The following is a 12,671-nucleotide window of genomic DNA, read 5'->3' on the forward strand; positions in this document are numbered from 1 at the left end:
CAAAATCTGCTCTACTGCTCAGCTTTGAGAGCGGTCCTATCTTTATGTAGAAGTCTAATAGCCAATACTTCACTTGCTTAAGCACCTTTCATTCTTCCTCTCCAGCTATATCTGTGCACAGATTTCTAACGCAGCAAACCAAAACACACAATCATCCATCACTAGGCTCCTGCTGCAACAGAATGAAAAGACAAATCACTCACCAACTGCTGAATTAAACTCTGGCAGATGCCTTGCTCAGTAATGTAACCGCTACTGGGAACTAGAGCTGTATTCATTAAACAAATGTGTATGTGGAATATTTTACTACCACGCAGCCTTTCCCAGCTGCACATTTTAATAGTAGCCTTTTTTAATTGAATACTATGTATGAATTTCTCAGAGGAACAAAACAACCATAATTTCCAAATCAGAACGCTAACAGAATTATATTAAGGAGTAAGTCCCATTAAAACCTGCTAATAAATTCTCATGGCAGGAAGTTATTTGCAGAAGGTTTTAAAGGTTTTATTTATCAAGTAGGTATGTCAGAAAATGGCCACTAGTCTATCAAGATAATTTCAAAGATCAACAGTGGTTTTGCTATTCATAAAACAAAAGATGAAAATTTATATTCATGGTGACGTACACATGCTGGCACATTGTAAGTACATCGACATACACGTGTGCATACTTGTCTAGATTTTTTTTAACTCTGTGAAACAAGGGCAAACATTTTAGGAATATGCTGTCCCTAACTATAATCATACCTTATATTTTCTGATTACCAAAGTAAAAGCAAAGCGTAAGAGACTTCATCATCCTTACTGTGCTTTCTTTTGAGCTTTCAGACTAACATTTATTTCATTTAGCCTCCTAAGACAAGACAATATACTGCAAATGTTGAAGAATAAATAAAGCTGCACTGAAGAACTCTAAAAAAAAAAAAAGTTCTGGAAGAACTGAGAAACTCTCAAGAATCAGTAATATTTGATTGCTAACAAACCTCAGCATCACCAAACAGAATCGTCTGTGGGTAAAAAGCTATTGTTTATTTGAATAATAAACTAAGGATTCTATTAAACAAAACAGTAAACCATAATAAAAAACGAAATAGGGTTCCTATCACTTCCAAAGCTATCAAGCCCATAATTTAACTCCAGTGTAGGAGTACTTATTTTATGAGAAAATGACTGCTAATTCCTCCTTTAGCAGTAATTCAAAATAGTTCAGCACCAAAATGCTAATATAAAAAAAAAAAGAACATAAAGAAGTAAAGTGAAAGACTGATTGGAAAGCAAAAGAACGACTGGATTAATGTACCTCAGAGATAATTAACCAACTATGCAAAGTGGGAAGCAAAATACATTGTAGAGAAAATAAAATGTTTAGTTCCTCTAACACCTTCAATTTTCCAGAAGAGTATACTACATTATTTCCTATTCTATAATAAAAGACAATCTGTTAGGCTGGTTACGCAGAGCACACATCACAAGGTATGAAGCTCTCCAAGATGGAGATCTGGTTTTAAAAAGCACAGAATTAAAATCCACTTTTCCGCTGAGAGAGAAGAATGTGGAGCAATTTGTTCATTAGAAGATGCTTAATCTTCAAACCCATCACGGTTCAGCATTAAGTAAATCTGGACCAGTATCACGGTTAGGTCAACATCACTGTCTTTCTTCCTCCTTTGTGAATCACTGAGCCAAGAACAACATATGTTAGAGATTAAAACAGGAGGTCAAGATAGCTGTAATGTGTACAGTGTTTTACCCAGTGGGATATGAATTAGAATTTCATGCTCTTTTTGTTGCTATTGTTGTTTGAAAATAAATCCTGGCACACAGTCCGGAAAAGACAAATATGAACAATACAGCAATTTATGCAAAAAAAAAAAAAGTGGAAGAACTTGAGATCAAAAGATCATAAATGTTCTCTCTAATTATTTTTTTCAAAATTGATTTATTCTTTGCATGTTACTAAAGACATGGAATTTTATAGAGGGACAGCAAAAACCGAACAAGCAAAAAGCCAGAAAGCCAAAAATTAACAATCAGTAGTAAATATAACTATCCTCTCCCATCAGCTAGTAAAAGCATATCAGGTAAATTTGACTCCATCCCATGTATAGGCAGCACTGACTAGAAGTTTGAGGCATCAAAACTATTTGAGCAAGGGAGAGAGAGACATATGGCTGGTGTGGTGTTTTGCTTAAAACTGTTTTTTAAAAAATAAAATAAAATCAATTTGGCTATGTTGTATGAAACTGTCAGAAATTCTCGACATCATTTATTCTAATTTCAACTTCAGGATGGACTCAAACCTTCTGAGTGACAGGGACAAGTACAATGAAAAGTGAATCAAGGCAATTTTACATCTAGCATTCACTTCTCCGTAGGTTGTCTCTCATCCTGCAGTGAATAGACTTGCCTGCATGAAATCTGCGTATGGGTAATCTTCTCCCTACTGACATCAAAGAAAAGAATGCTGTTAAGCCTCCACAGCTCTGTATTATTTTACACTCAAAGACACTCTGGGAAGACAGGGGTTTTCAAAGATGCTGCATTGCTACAATCTCTTTCCCCTGTCCTCACCAGAAAACAAAAATGATTGATCACAGCAATCCCAAAGCGAAATCATTTCCTTCCTATGGCTGCTAGTCTCAGTATTTCACCAACAAGAATGGCTTGCAGTTTCCTAGTAGTTGTTTTGTGCTCAAAAGACTTTGATGTGCTTTGATGAAAGACTTAGGTACCGCAATTTTGGGGCTGCTTAATTTAACACAGTGTTAACAATCCAGTCAGCCTAGTCTACTGTAATACTAGTTTTGGAGAAACTTGCACTGGAAATTAGAGGGGTATTAGAATGTAACAGAAGTAACTGTATCCCCAATATTTTATGGCTATACAAATTCAGACTAGTCCCCAAATGTATTAAAATTACAATTTATACAAGTTGCTTTTGAGAAAGGTTACCTATCAATAATGGGCTGATACCGAATACAGATACAAAAATAGAGGTCTGCAGGTTTTAGCAATGAGCTCTGCCTAATTTCGACATTACAAACCTGAAAAGATCTGAAGATCTGAAGTACGACTTTTTCCCCCCCCCAGAAATCTGACTTTTAATAGAAAGGCCCAATTTTCTCATACTGCCTCCTGGGCTTCAAACATGACACACCAACCAAACTTTTTTCAATATTTCATTGTTAGGTTAAGACAATGATGAATTGAGGGGAGGATGGAAAAGAGAGACAAAAATCTCGTTACCTGAAAGCCACAAAAAGATTACTGCATTTCAGGAAGGCAAAAAGAGACAAAACACTGCCTACGCAGGCACATAACGCATCTATGTCTGCGGCACACAAAGCTAACCAAGGTGTGAGAGAGGCTCTGCACTGAGGCTCTACATCATCGCTTATGAATAACTTCCGAAGCAAAACTCATGAAGCCTTAATGCTCTTGGTTGGGTTGCTGACAAGACTGACACTGATCTCTTCAACCACAGAACACAGAACTAATTCCTTGACTAGAAGCATTGTTGTACGAGATGCCTTCAGCATTACAACGTCTACTCCTTGGCTACGAAAGAAAAACAGTCCTACTGGTATCTCTTTAATCCTTCCTTTTTTTCAGCAAAATATGATCCTGTTACTACATAATTGGTTTCAGGGTACGATTATAAACAGAGGTTCTGAATGTAAGAGATCTTTATTAAAATATCCTTAATATAATAATCCTTTATTACGAGACTTTCTTTTTTATCCTAAAAGAGATACTTCAGAGAATATAGCCCATTTATTGCTGCTTTGCAACCAGCTCTCTTTACATCAGAATTATGCTTAACAGATCAATGATGGCCACTTTCCATCAGGAAGCCTGCTTGTATCTATTTCTCGTTCTGTACAACTGCTCAAAACACTGTATCTGTCATTACCCCTTCCTTTTCAGAATGTTTGATTTTACCATAACATAAAACCCTGCCATAAAAACAACTATGGCATGACAGTCGTTAAGAAGGGAAGTGCTTGATTACAGAGCAGCAGCAAAAAGTCTTAGGTAAATATATTCTTACTCACAACACTGTAACTAACCTTTAATGATTCTGTTCAGCATTTTCAATATGTGACACTGAAGCGAACATACGGGTGGAGAATCTGTCCAAGAGAAAGATGGGCAAGGCTCTAAGGGAGGTCTCAGAGAGGAAGCAGTTGGGACTACAAACCATGAATGTAAAGATGTGTATAAAGGGATACGTTCAATCACCGACCATGAGAAAATAATTATTCAACTGATCCTCACAGTTAAAGCTGCTTTCGTTTAAGCTTTGAGCAGTTAGGAGCATTGTTACTTACCAGCTGTATTTCAACTGCTGTCACAGGCCTGTGGTTAAGCAACTGCAGCTTTTCTGCTCTGTTTAGAAACAAAGAGTAAAACAATCTGCATTACTACATAATTTGAGGATCCCCCCAAACGACTGTTACGATGCAAATACATTCCTCGTAATTTAGGGATGAAAAGCCACTGCCAAGGAGAATTCTGACAGGGTCCGCAGTGTGGTTTCCTACTTTAATTTGCATATTTTAAAAAGAGCTGTTGCCACCTATAGTCTAAGGTGGCAGGGCAAAGGCCCTTAGATCATTACAGTACAAGCATTAACAAATATGCACTGTTACTTTGTTAATTGCTGCACAGAAATGCGAAACAACTTGCCAAAGATCACAGAATCTTTTACTATGAACAAATGACCACAAGACCAATTATCATACCTAAAAAGTTACAATCCATCCGTCAAATGGCAATAATTTATTTGTTCTCTTAGCACACAAGAATTGCAAGGTTAAAAAAAAATTAGCTCGAAACCACGGAGTCATTTGTACTGTCTGCAACCCACACAGTTTATGCCAATGCATTTTTTCTTACGCTATTACAATGGGCTAAGGCCGTACTGCTGCACTTATGCCTCTGGGCAAAAACAATGGCTTCGAGTCCTGTGTTCCCATGCAAACCTTGCTTCCAGTTGTTTCTACAACTGGTGGGAATAGTGCAGCAAACCAGCTGGGGGACTGAGGTGGACTGTAAAGACAATCATAGCCCTCACAGCCCTCTTCTTCCTGGTTTGTTTTTAACTTGACTCACTGCAGTCCCATAAAAAGTGGTATAGCCACAATCAGCATGGCAGCAAAGATACAGAAAACATCAAAAAAACAGCCACAACAATCAACACCCAACCCCAGTCACAGCCAGGGTTGTAAAGATATGTCACTTATTGCAGTTTTAAAGACAAGAGACAATTCATTAATTTACCGTAACTCAAAACCCTTGGTAACCTACCCACACACTACGGCAGAAAGAATTCAAATTTGCAGTCGTGGGCATTTACCACAAAGCACTTCAATCCGATATTAACCTCTTTTACTGTGATTTTAGGTATGAACTCTGTTGCGTCTGTATTTTTAATGCTTGGTTTTCATTCTCCTCTGCCTATTGTGGGGGGGAGAAGCCAGTAAGATTAGTCTGGCATTGGTATTTAAACACAAAACATTTTAATGTTCAGGGAGACTGTTTAGCACCACTGAAGCCAGTGGCAAAATTCCTGGCACATTCAGAACCACGATTACACTCATCCAGCCCCACTGTTTGTCTGGGTTCTTTTTAGCCAACAGCAATTACCTCTGCTTTTTCACCAAGTAATCAAGAGATCTCACAAGTTTCCATTTAAACACTTTGACCATTAAAATAGGAAAAAAAAAATAGGTATGAGGCAGAAAATTTCGCTGACATTTAAAAATCTTTTTTTTTTTGAAGATGTGATCAAACAAGTATTTGCCTGAAACTCAAACCACAACATTTGAGCAACAGCTTTGTAGCCAAAAATTATTCCTTTTACACCCTACTGAAATAGAAAACATTTCAACAGCAAAGTCAAAAACCAACTGGCATATGCCAGCAATGCATATTTCATTAATTTCAGAAGCTCAAATCATTGACATTGACCACATAATAGAGACATGGCCAATGATCTCAGCTGGTCTTTGTGTTTTAGTGCAAAAAAGCACAATCATACAGCACTGCTAAGGATACAACGAATGTTTAAAAGGGAATACAAAACAGTAACAGACAGGTTTTATGAAACATACAACTACAGCGTAATAATAAGACATGCAAAGAGAATTGAACCTGTATTTTCTGGAAAAAAGCTTGAATGAATAATGCTCAACATATATGCGTTCCTAGCAGCCATCTACGTTTATGCAATACTTTGTCACACACGTTTGTGTGTCTAAATGAGAAGTGACAGTTAACACATACCATCTTCCAGCCTGTGCTATAGCAATGAACCACAATTCTGAGGAATTAAAGCTTGAAATGTCTTATTATTCAAAGGCCATCTTGAATGTGTACTTACACTGATTCCTTAGCGTTTCCCTTTGGTTCTGTGGGACCCGTGGGTGGCTTTGAAAGGAAACCTTAGAGCTCTCAGGGGAACACAGATGCTGTAACTCCCAGCCCTGGGCTCTCCCGGGCAGGCCTTTACAACCAGCAGCTCAATGCCCGTGTGTCTGGAGATGCTGCAGAGATGCCGCCTCATTTCACGTGGCCTCTGACACCGGCTGCCTTTGAAACCTAACACCAGCTATCAGATCCTAACTTTGTAAGGCACCTCGATACTTTATCATTCACGTGTGTGCACCAGTAAATGCTCAAAGCCCAAGGTGTTTATGCTCATCAGAAGCCTTTGACAAGTGACGCATTGCTTCGGTGTCTGCACTGAATCTAATACTTAATACACCGAATTTAATACTTCTGAAGGCTGTCAGCTGACACCCAAACAGAGTAAGACCCTTCACTTACCTACCCAACACACAGAACAAGCAGCACTAGAATAAAAATTTCCTGGCTTATGTCCCCAGAGTGACCTGAAGGAAAAATCATGTACTACCAAAGACCGGATGAGCTAACGGACCTATTTTTACCTAAAATGTCCATGATTGCAAGTGACTTGGTGATGTGACTATTGGAGACTGTGCCTCAGTGCAGACAACTGCTCTGCTGATACCAAACAATGGACTTAATTGTATCGGTGGGTTTTGTGATGTGTATTTACAGCCCTGCAGAACAGCAAACAGCTCCAAAGAGACAATACCATGATTGCTGTTTTTCAACAAGAGATCCAGCCTCTTGGTGACAAAACCAAAGTCCTAAAAAAGAAAACGCCATAGTAGGCATTGTTATATCCTTTGAAGGCTCCATTAAATAACGGAGAAAAGGACTGCGTGGCCATGGACCCTGTCCAGGACCGCTCCTTCTTCCTTGGGACTTTGTAGCGCCCTGAGAAGGATCTGTCCTTCCATTCATGAACCATACGGTACACCCAGGCAGCAGAAATCTAAGATAATGCTGGGGAGAAGGTCGTTTGTGTCAGCTACATTATAAGTCAGTGTTTTAAGGGCAATTCCTCCTGCAGTGACTACATCCTCTCTTTTCTCCTGCAGAATAACTGTTTACATTCTCTTCCATATCCTGTTAACAAATCCATTGGCAGCACGGGATTTGGTCCTGAACTCTGAATGCTGTGATTTTACAGACAACACAAAAGAATCAGAATTAGCTTAGTTACCCAGAGATATTCGTTTGGTTTTGGAGAATCAAGGATGAAAGCCAAATATGCTTCCATTGGTGGGAAGCAGTCAGTGTGCTGCCTTTGTTTTCCCATGCTAATCACTTGCATCTATTTGTTTAGCAGCTTGATGTTTACAACAAGAGACTATTAACAGCATGGCTGACTTTAACACTGAGCTGAGAACACCGCTGTGTTGGCTGCCTTACTGTTAAAACTAAAGTATTAATAGCTGCTGCCGTTTGCTACTGTTATAAGCAAGGAAAGGACGAAATAAAACCCTAACATTGACACAAGTACAGAAAACCTTTAGCCCAGAGTTGAAATTGAGAGGTCATTTAAGGAGTTAATGGGGAAAAAAAAACTACTAACCCTACCTGCATAAAATTGTAGCAAGACATCATCACAGACAAAGCAGAAATCTTAACAAAAGTAGGTAAAGAATATTAATTACATCTTCAGCATTAAAAGAACCTAATTCGTCTGACTAAATGTAGGAAAAGTTTAGTGCTTTTTCCTCGAGAGCTAGGAAACTGCTTGTTTCGGTGCCTGGAACACTTGACAGAGACACAGAAGCTGGTGTTCTGGTCCTGGCTTTTGATGTTATTTGCTTTATGGTCCCTGGCCAAACACGAGTCTGTGCCTCAGTTTGAGACATCTAAGACAGATAACATTTGCAGCTGTCACAAGAGAACTATGAGGATACCTATTTGTAAAACACTTCCCCTCCTCCTAAAGCCCTACTTACAAAAATAGAATTTTATGCTCACTGTTTAATGAATTCATACTTTATACAAGTTTCTCACTGCACCGTACACTCACATACAGCTTCTGAGATCAGAGCCTTTTTAAACAAGTCTTTCTTTGCTTTTGCTGCATGACACGCCCCAATACAATCTCAAGCATCCTCCAGATCCTCAGACAAAAAGATAATAATAAAAAAAGTTATTTGACTTGGAGATACACTTCTTCATTTTTCTTTTTTTTCAGAGCGATACCTTTGAAATTTGCTGCCGACAAAGTTTCAGAGCCAAATAATCAGGAGCAAAACACCGCAGTCATACTATGCCTGTGCTAAAGGATGCAAATCTTACTTATCCAGAGCTATTTTAAAACAGGTAGAGCTCCATCTTGTTTATTACAGAAAGATTCCTGGCAAAGCAGGCAACAACAGAAATAAATTAAAAGCAATTAATTAGTGAAACTGTTCATGTTTCCTGAAGACAAGAAATGGAAGCAGAGAGTTAAAAAAAAAGGTCACCTCTCAAAGGCTTATCTGCTTATAAGCCATTAACGTTATTATAAATTATTAGGGAACAGGTAGAAGTTATACAGTCAGGACAAACTGATCTCAAGAGTATTATTTCAGCAAAGATGGTATCATTCAGAATATTTCCAGTGTGCAAAATGCATACAGAAGAACGAAGGATAATTTGCAAGTAAGTCATTAAAGTGTGTTATCTGAAATATTTCATGCCTGGTTTTGATCTGCAAAGCTCCCTGCTGGAAAAATGACTCAGAACATCAAAAAGGAATTAGCAGCAGGACATTAAAAAAGAAAAAGCAGATAAATAAATGATGTCTTTAATCTGAAGGTGCTTGAGTAGGGGTTGAAGGGTTTTAGAAATTATAGACACTAATTAACACTGAAAAATAACATTTTTTTTTAGCCAGGTTAACACTATATATTTATGATTTAAGCAATGCATTTGGTTTATTTACATAGAACTTGAATGTGATGACACAGAAATGACCAACTATTCTGTAACCAACATCTGAAAACTGATACCTAGCCAGTTAGTTATTTGCTGATCTATCTAAATATCATTCTGATAACAAAGATGTAAGTTGTTTTATTCTGACAAAATATGAGAAGGTGGCAAAAGAGATAATTGACAGTAAAGGAAGTCATGTGGACAAATACGTTGATACTAATAGGGGTACACTAGATACAGGTAGATATGTTTGTTCCCTTCTGCAATAAAGAACAGTAACATTTTATCTTCTATTGTATGTTTAGTAAATTCCCAGCTACTAAGATTATTTACGAAATACCAAGCATGCATGTGTGCAAGGCATGAAGTTACCTCTGCTTACTTGGGAGGTCCAGCTCTTCCTGCTGTTTGTACAGAACACAGAAATTCACTCCAAGTGTGAGATCTGAGAAGCGCTGGTCCTAGCTCTTCTTCCTGCATGCAATTTCTGACCTTCCCTACACACAATGAAAAGAGTGACTAGAAGGGTACTCTGGGCATCCCTTTGCAGCACACACACACAAAACCCCCTAAAGCTCAGTGTTTCTCCAGAAGACTGGAATCCTCAGCCCCCAATGCGAGCAGCAAGCAGTGAATCGCTGCATGCAACAGGAGTCGAAGCTCAGTACTCACTGCACTGATTTTTTTCCTGACACTGGTATCAAAAATTGACTTGCAATCCGAGTCTCTGTGCACCAGGGATTTCTTGATAGCACGCACATAAATTAGAACTTTTTCTATCAGAAATAAGCTTAAAGGAAGGCAGATGTTGCAAGCCTGCACATGCATCAGTATCAGTGCTGACTGCACTATTTTGCACAGGCACAGACATAATAAGCCTGAAGTTAGCTCATGCTTCATTACACCTGAAAAATACAAGGAACTTTTCCCAACTCAGATGAATCCACTTTTACACCTTCTACAGCAAGCCTATTTACACTCATGTTCATTAAATAAAAAGGATAACTGTTTCATTCATCTAAGCAGACGCTGAAACATATTTTCAGCATGTTTCCCCTACAATGTATGTCTTTGTATCTTCTCTGGACTGTCTGGATTTTAGTAGCGCTGGTGGGAACATGAAAGCTCTTCATTCAAGAGACGAATATGTAGCAAAGATGAGCAATGGGTGAAAGTCATTTTCTCACATAAAACCAAGATCAGAGTTAATTGTCTGTGTGCATATTCTTACAGCACCTGCCTAGCAAGAAATCCCCAAACGGGGATCACCGCTGTTAGGCTGAGCAGTGCCTCCCCGCTTCTCGACCACATCCAGCAGTAGCTGAGACTCTACTAGTGCCAAGATCAGCGTTTCCAGCTGAGGGCAAAATGAAACAGAGTGGGCTTTGGGACACACAAAGCTCAGGCTGCTGGAGGCAAAAGCATGCAGAGTTATGGGAGAAGAAAATGGATCTGAGGTCCTCATTAGAGGGGAGACTGTAGGAGGTGAGGACATACGATTACCACATACTCAAGGCCAAAAAAAGTTCACCTAGAAGACAAAAATCAGTTTTGTGTTCAAAATCACCTTGCATATTTGCACAGACAGAACGGACAGCACATTGATATAGTGCATATTAAGCTCAATTTCTAAAAAAAAATTTTAAAAAAGTTACGTACTGTTGTGCAAATTAAGACAAAATCTATCATCTCCTACCAGCAGTGAGCCAAGTGTTTCTAGCATTTATATTTTAGCCAAAATCTTGTATTAGATGTCTTCGTATTGCCCACTTCTATCTACTGAACTCCTAGACTGTACATAAATATATACACACATATATTTTGATTATCTAGGAACAAAAAGTAAGTTTCTAGTAAGATCTATAGGCATAGCTAAGAAGAGAACAGCATTAGTGCCAAGATACAGCACACAGAGCTAAAAAAAGACACACTAAAACATCTGTGACCGCAAAGGGAGATTTATCCAAAGAACGTATCCTTTTCAGTTGCTGGGAAAATTAGAAAATAACAGCAGTGTACGTTAACAGTGTATTTTATTACTAACCGAAAACATCAGATCCATAAGGCAAATCCTATGGTCTTGTGTCAACCAAGACAACTCCTGTAAAATCTGGTCTGAATCAACACCACGGGATTTGGCTTATTGATGAGCAGCCCTGAGCTGTGGTCTGCATAGTCACAGCCCCAGTTTGTGCGTGGTCAGCAGAAACATACCAGGCTCTGTTCTCCACACGGGTTACCACTGAACGTGAATGCTGGTACGGTCGTCCAGGATGAACTGGAAGGGCTGATCGCTGCATCTGAACGCAAAAAATGCTATAAAGAATTCATTTGAAATACGTAGATTCAGTGGGAAATACAGTCTTTTTCAAGACTATTAGATGATGCTATTATTAAACTAACACTATCCTGCCTTTGATGTTGAATATTCACTTTGAAAGCTCTAGAGGAGACAAAAATTACAGTGGAAATAATTCGGTCTTTACTATCCTCAAGGTTTATCTTTGTTGTAGATTTTGGCAGTAACAAGGGAAAATACTTTCCAAAAGTACTACTGATTTTCAGCTCAGTATTTCCTTGAATGTGTTGATTTAAAGACAAAAAGGGCAATGCTTATGCCCCATTTTTAAAATTTAAATATGCAGTGAAATTTGATTAATCCCAAATTAGATCCAAGGCAGGTTATCTGTAACAGGAAGAAGTACAAGAAGAGCCAATTTGCATTTAACTGCAATTACAGAGCACAAGTTTAATAAACGTTCTTTTCATGTGATGCCATTCACACTACCTTAAAAATATGAAACCATTCCAGGGACTAAAACTGGAAAATTAGCTGCTAGTGGTACACACTATTTCCAAGTACAATATGGCTTACTGTACTGAAGCAGTAGCCAAAGCTTGAGGCCTTAACAAGGTAATATAAAATTCACTATGATGTCAGTTCAGAGTTTTTCATTTTAAAAAAAATCCCTCAGTTCTACAGTTTCAATTTCAAACTAACTGATGACAAGCAAAATCCCTGCGCTTTGCCATACTTTACTGACTACATCAGTCAAACACACGTTTAGGTATCTTGGAAATTGTTCCACTTAGCAAGGCAGCTATCCAAAAGGTCTAAGTCATTTTTACACATTTATTTTTAAAACTTGAAATTTGCCTTTTTGTTTTTAAGGAAAACTGAATTTTTTTTCTCCCTATAGTAGTGGCGAGAAGAGAACATCACAAAATAGATGGCTGTCAGTGGAAAAGATACACTGTTTTTTTAACCTGGTATTTGGAGTAGCAAATATCAGCAATAACAGAAACAAAAGACTTCAGGGGTGAATTTACAGGATCTGCACAATTTGCCAGCACAAC

General features: G+C 38.3%; 1 protein-coding gene across 2 annotated transcripts in view; it reads right to left on the reverse strand.

Moving 5' to 3' along the window:
- The window catches only part of CRCP (CGRP receptor component), a 30,816-nt gene that overhangs the window by 5,148 nt on the left and 12,997 nt on the right, over positions 1–12,671 (reverse strand). For both annotated transcript variants that reach the window (XM_080563467.1, XM_080563468.1), the window contains one exon: positions 4,334–4,391. In XM_080563467.1, coding sequence (XP_080419593.1) covers positions 4,334–4,391 — 58 coding nt within the window. The remainder of the gene's footprint in view (positions 1–4,333; positions 4,392–12,671) is intronic.

This window comes from Anser brachyrhynchus (genome assembly GCF_964034855.1).
Source record: "Anser brachyrhynchus genome assembly, chromosome: 20".
Taxonomy (NCBI): domain Eukaryota; kingdom Metazoa; phylum Chordata; class Aves; order Anseriformes; family Anatidae; genus Anser; species Anser brachyrhynchus.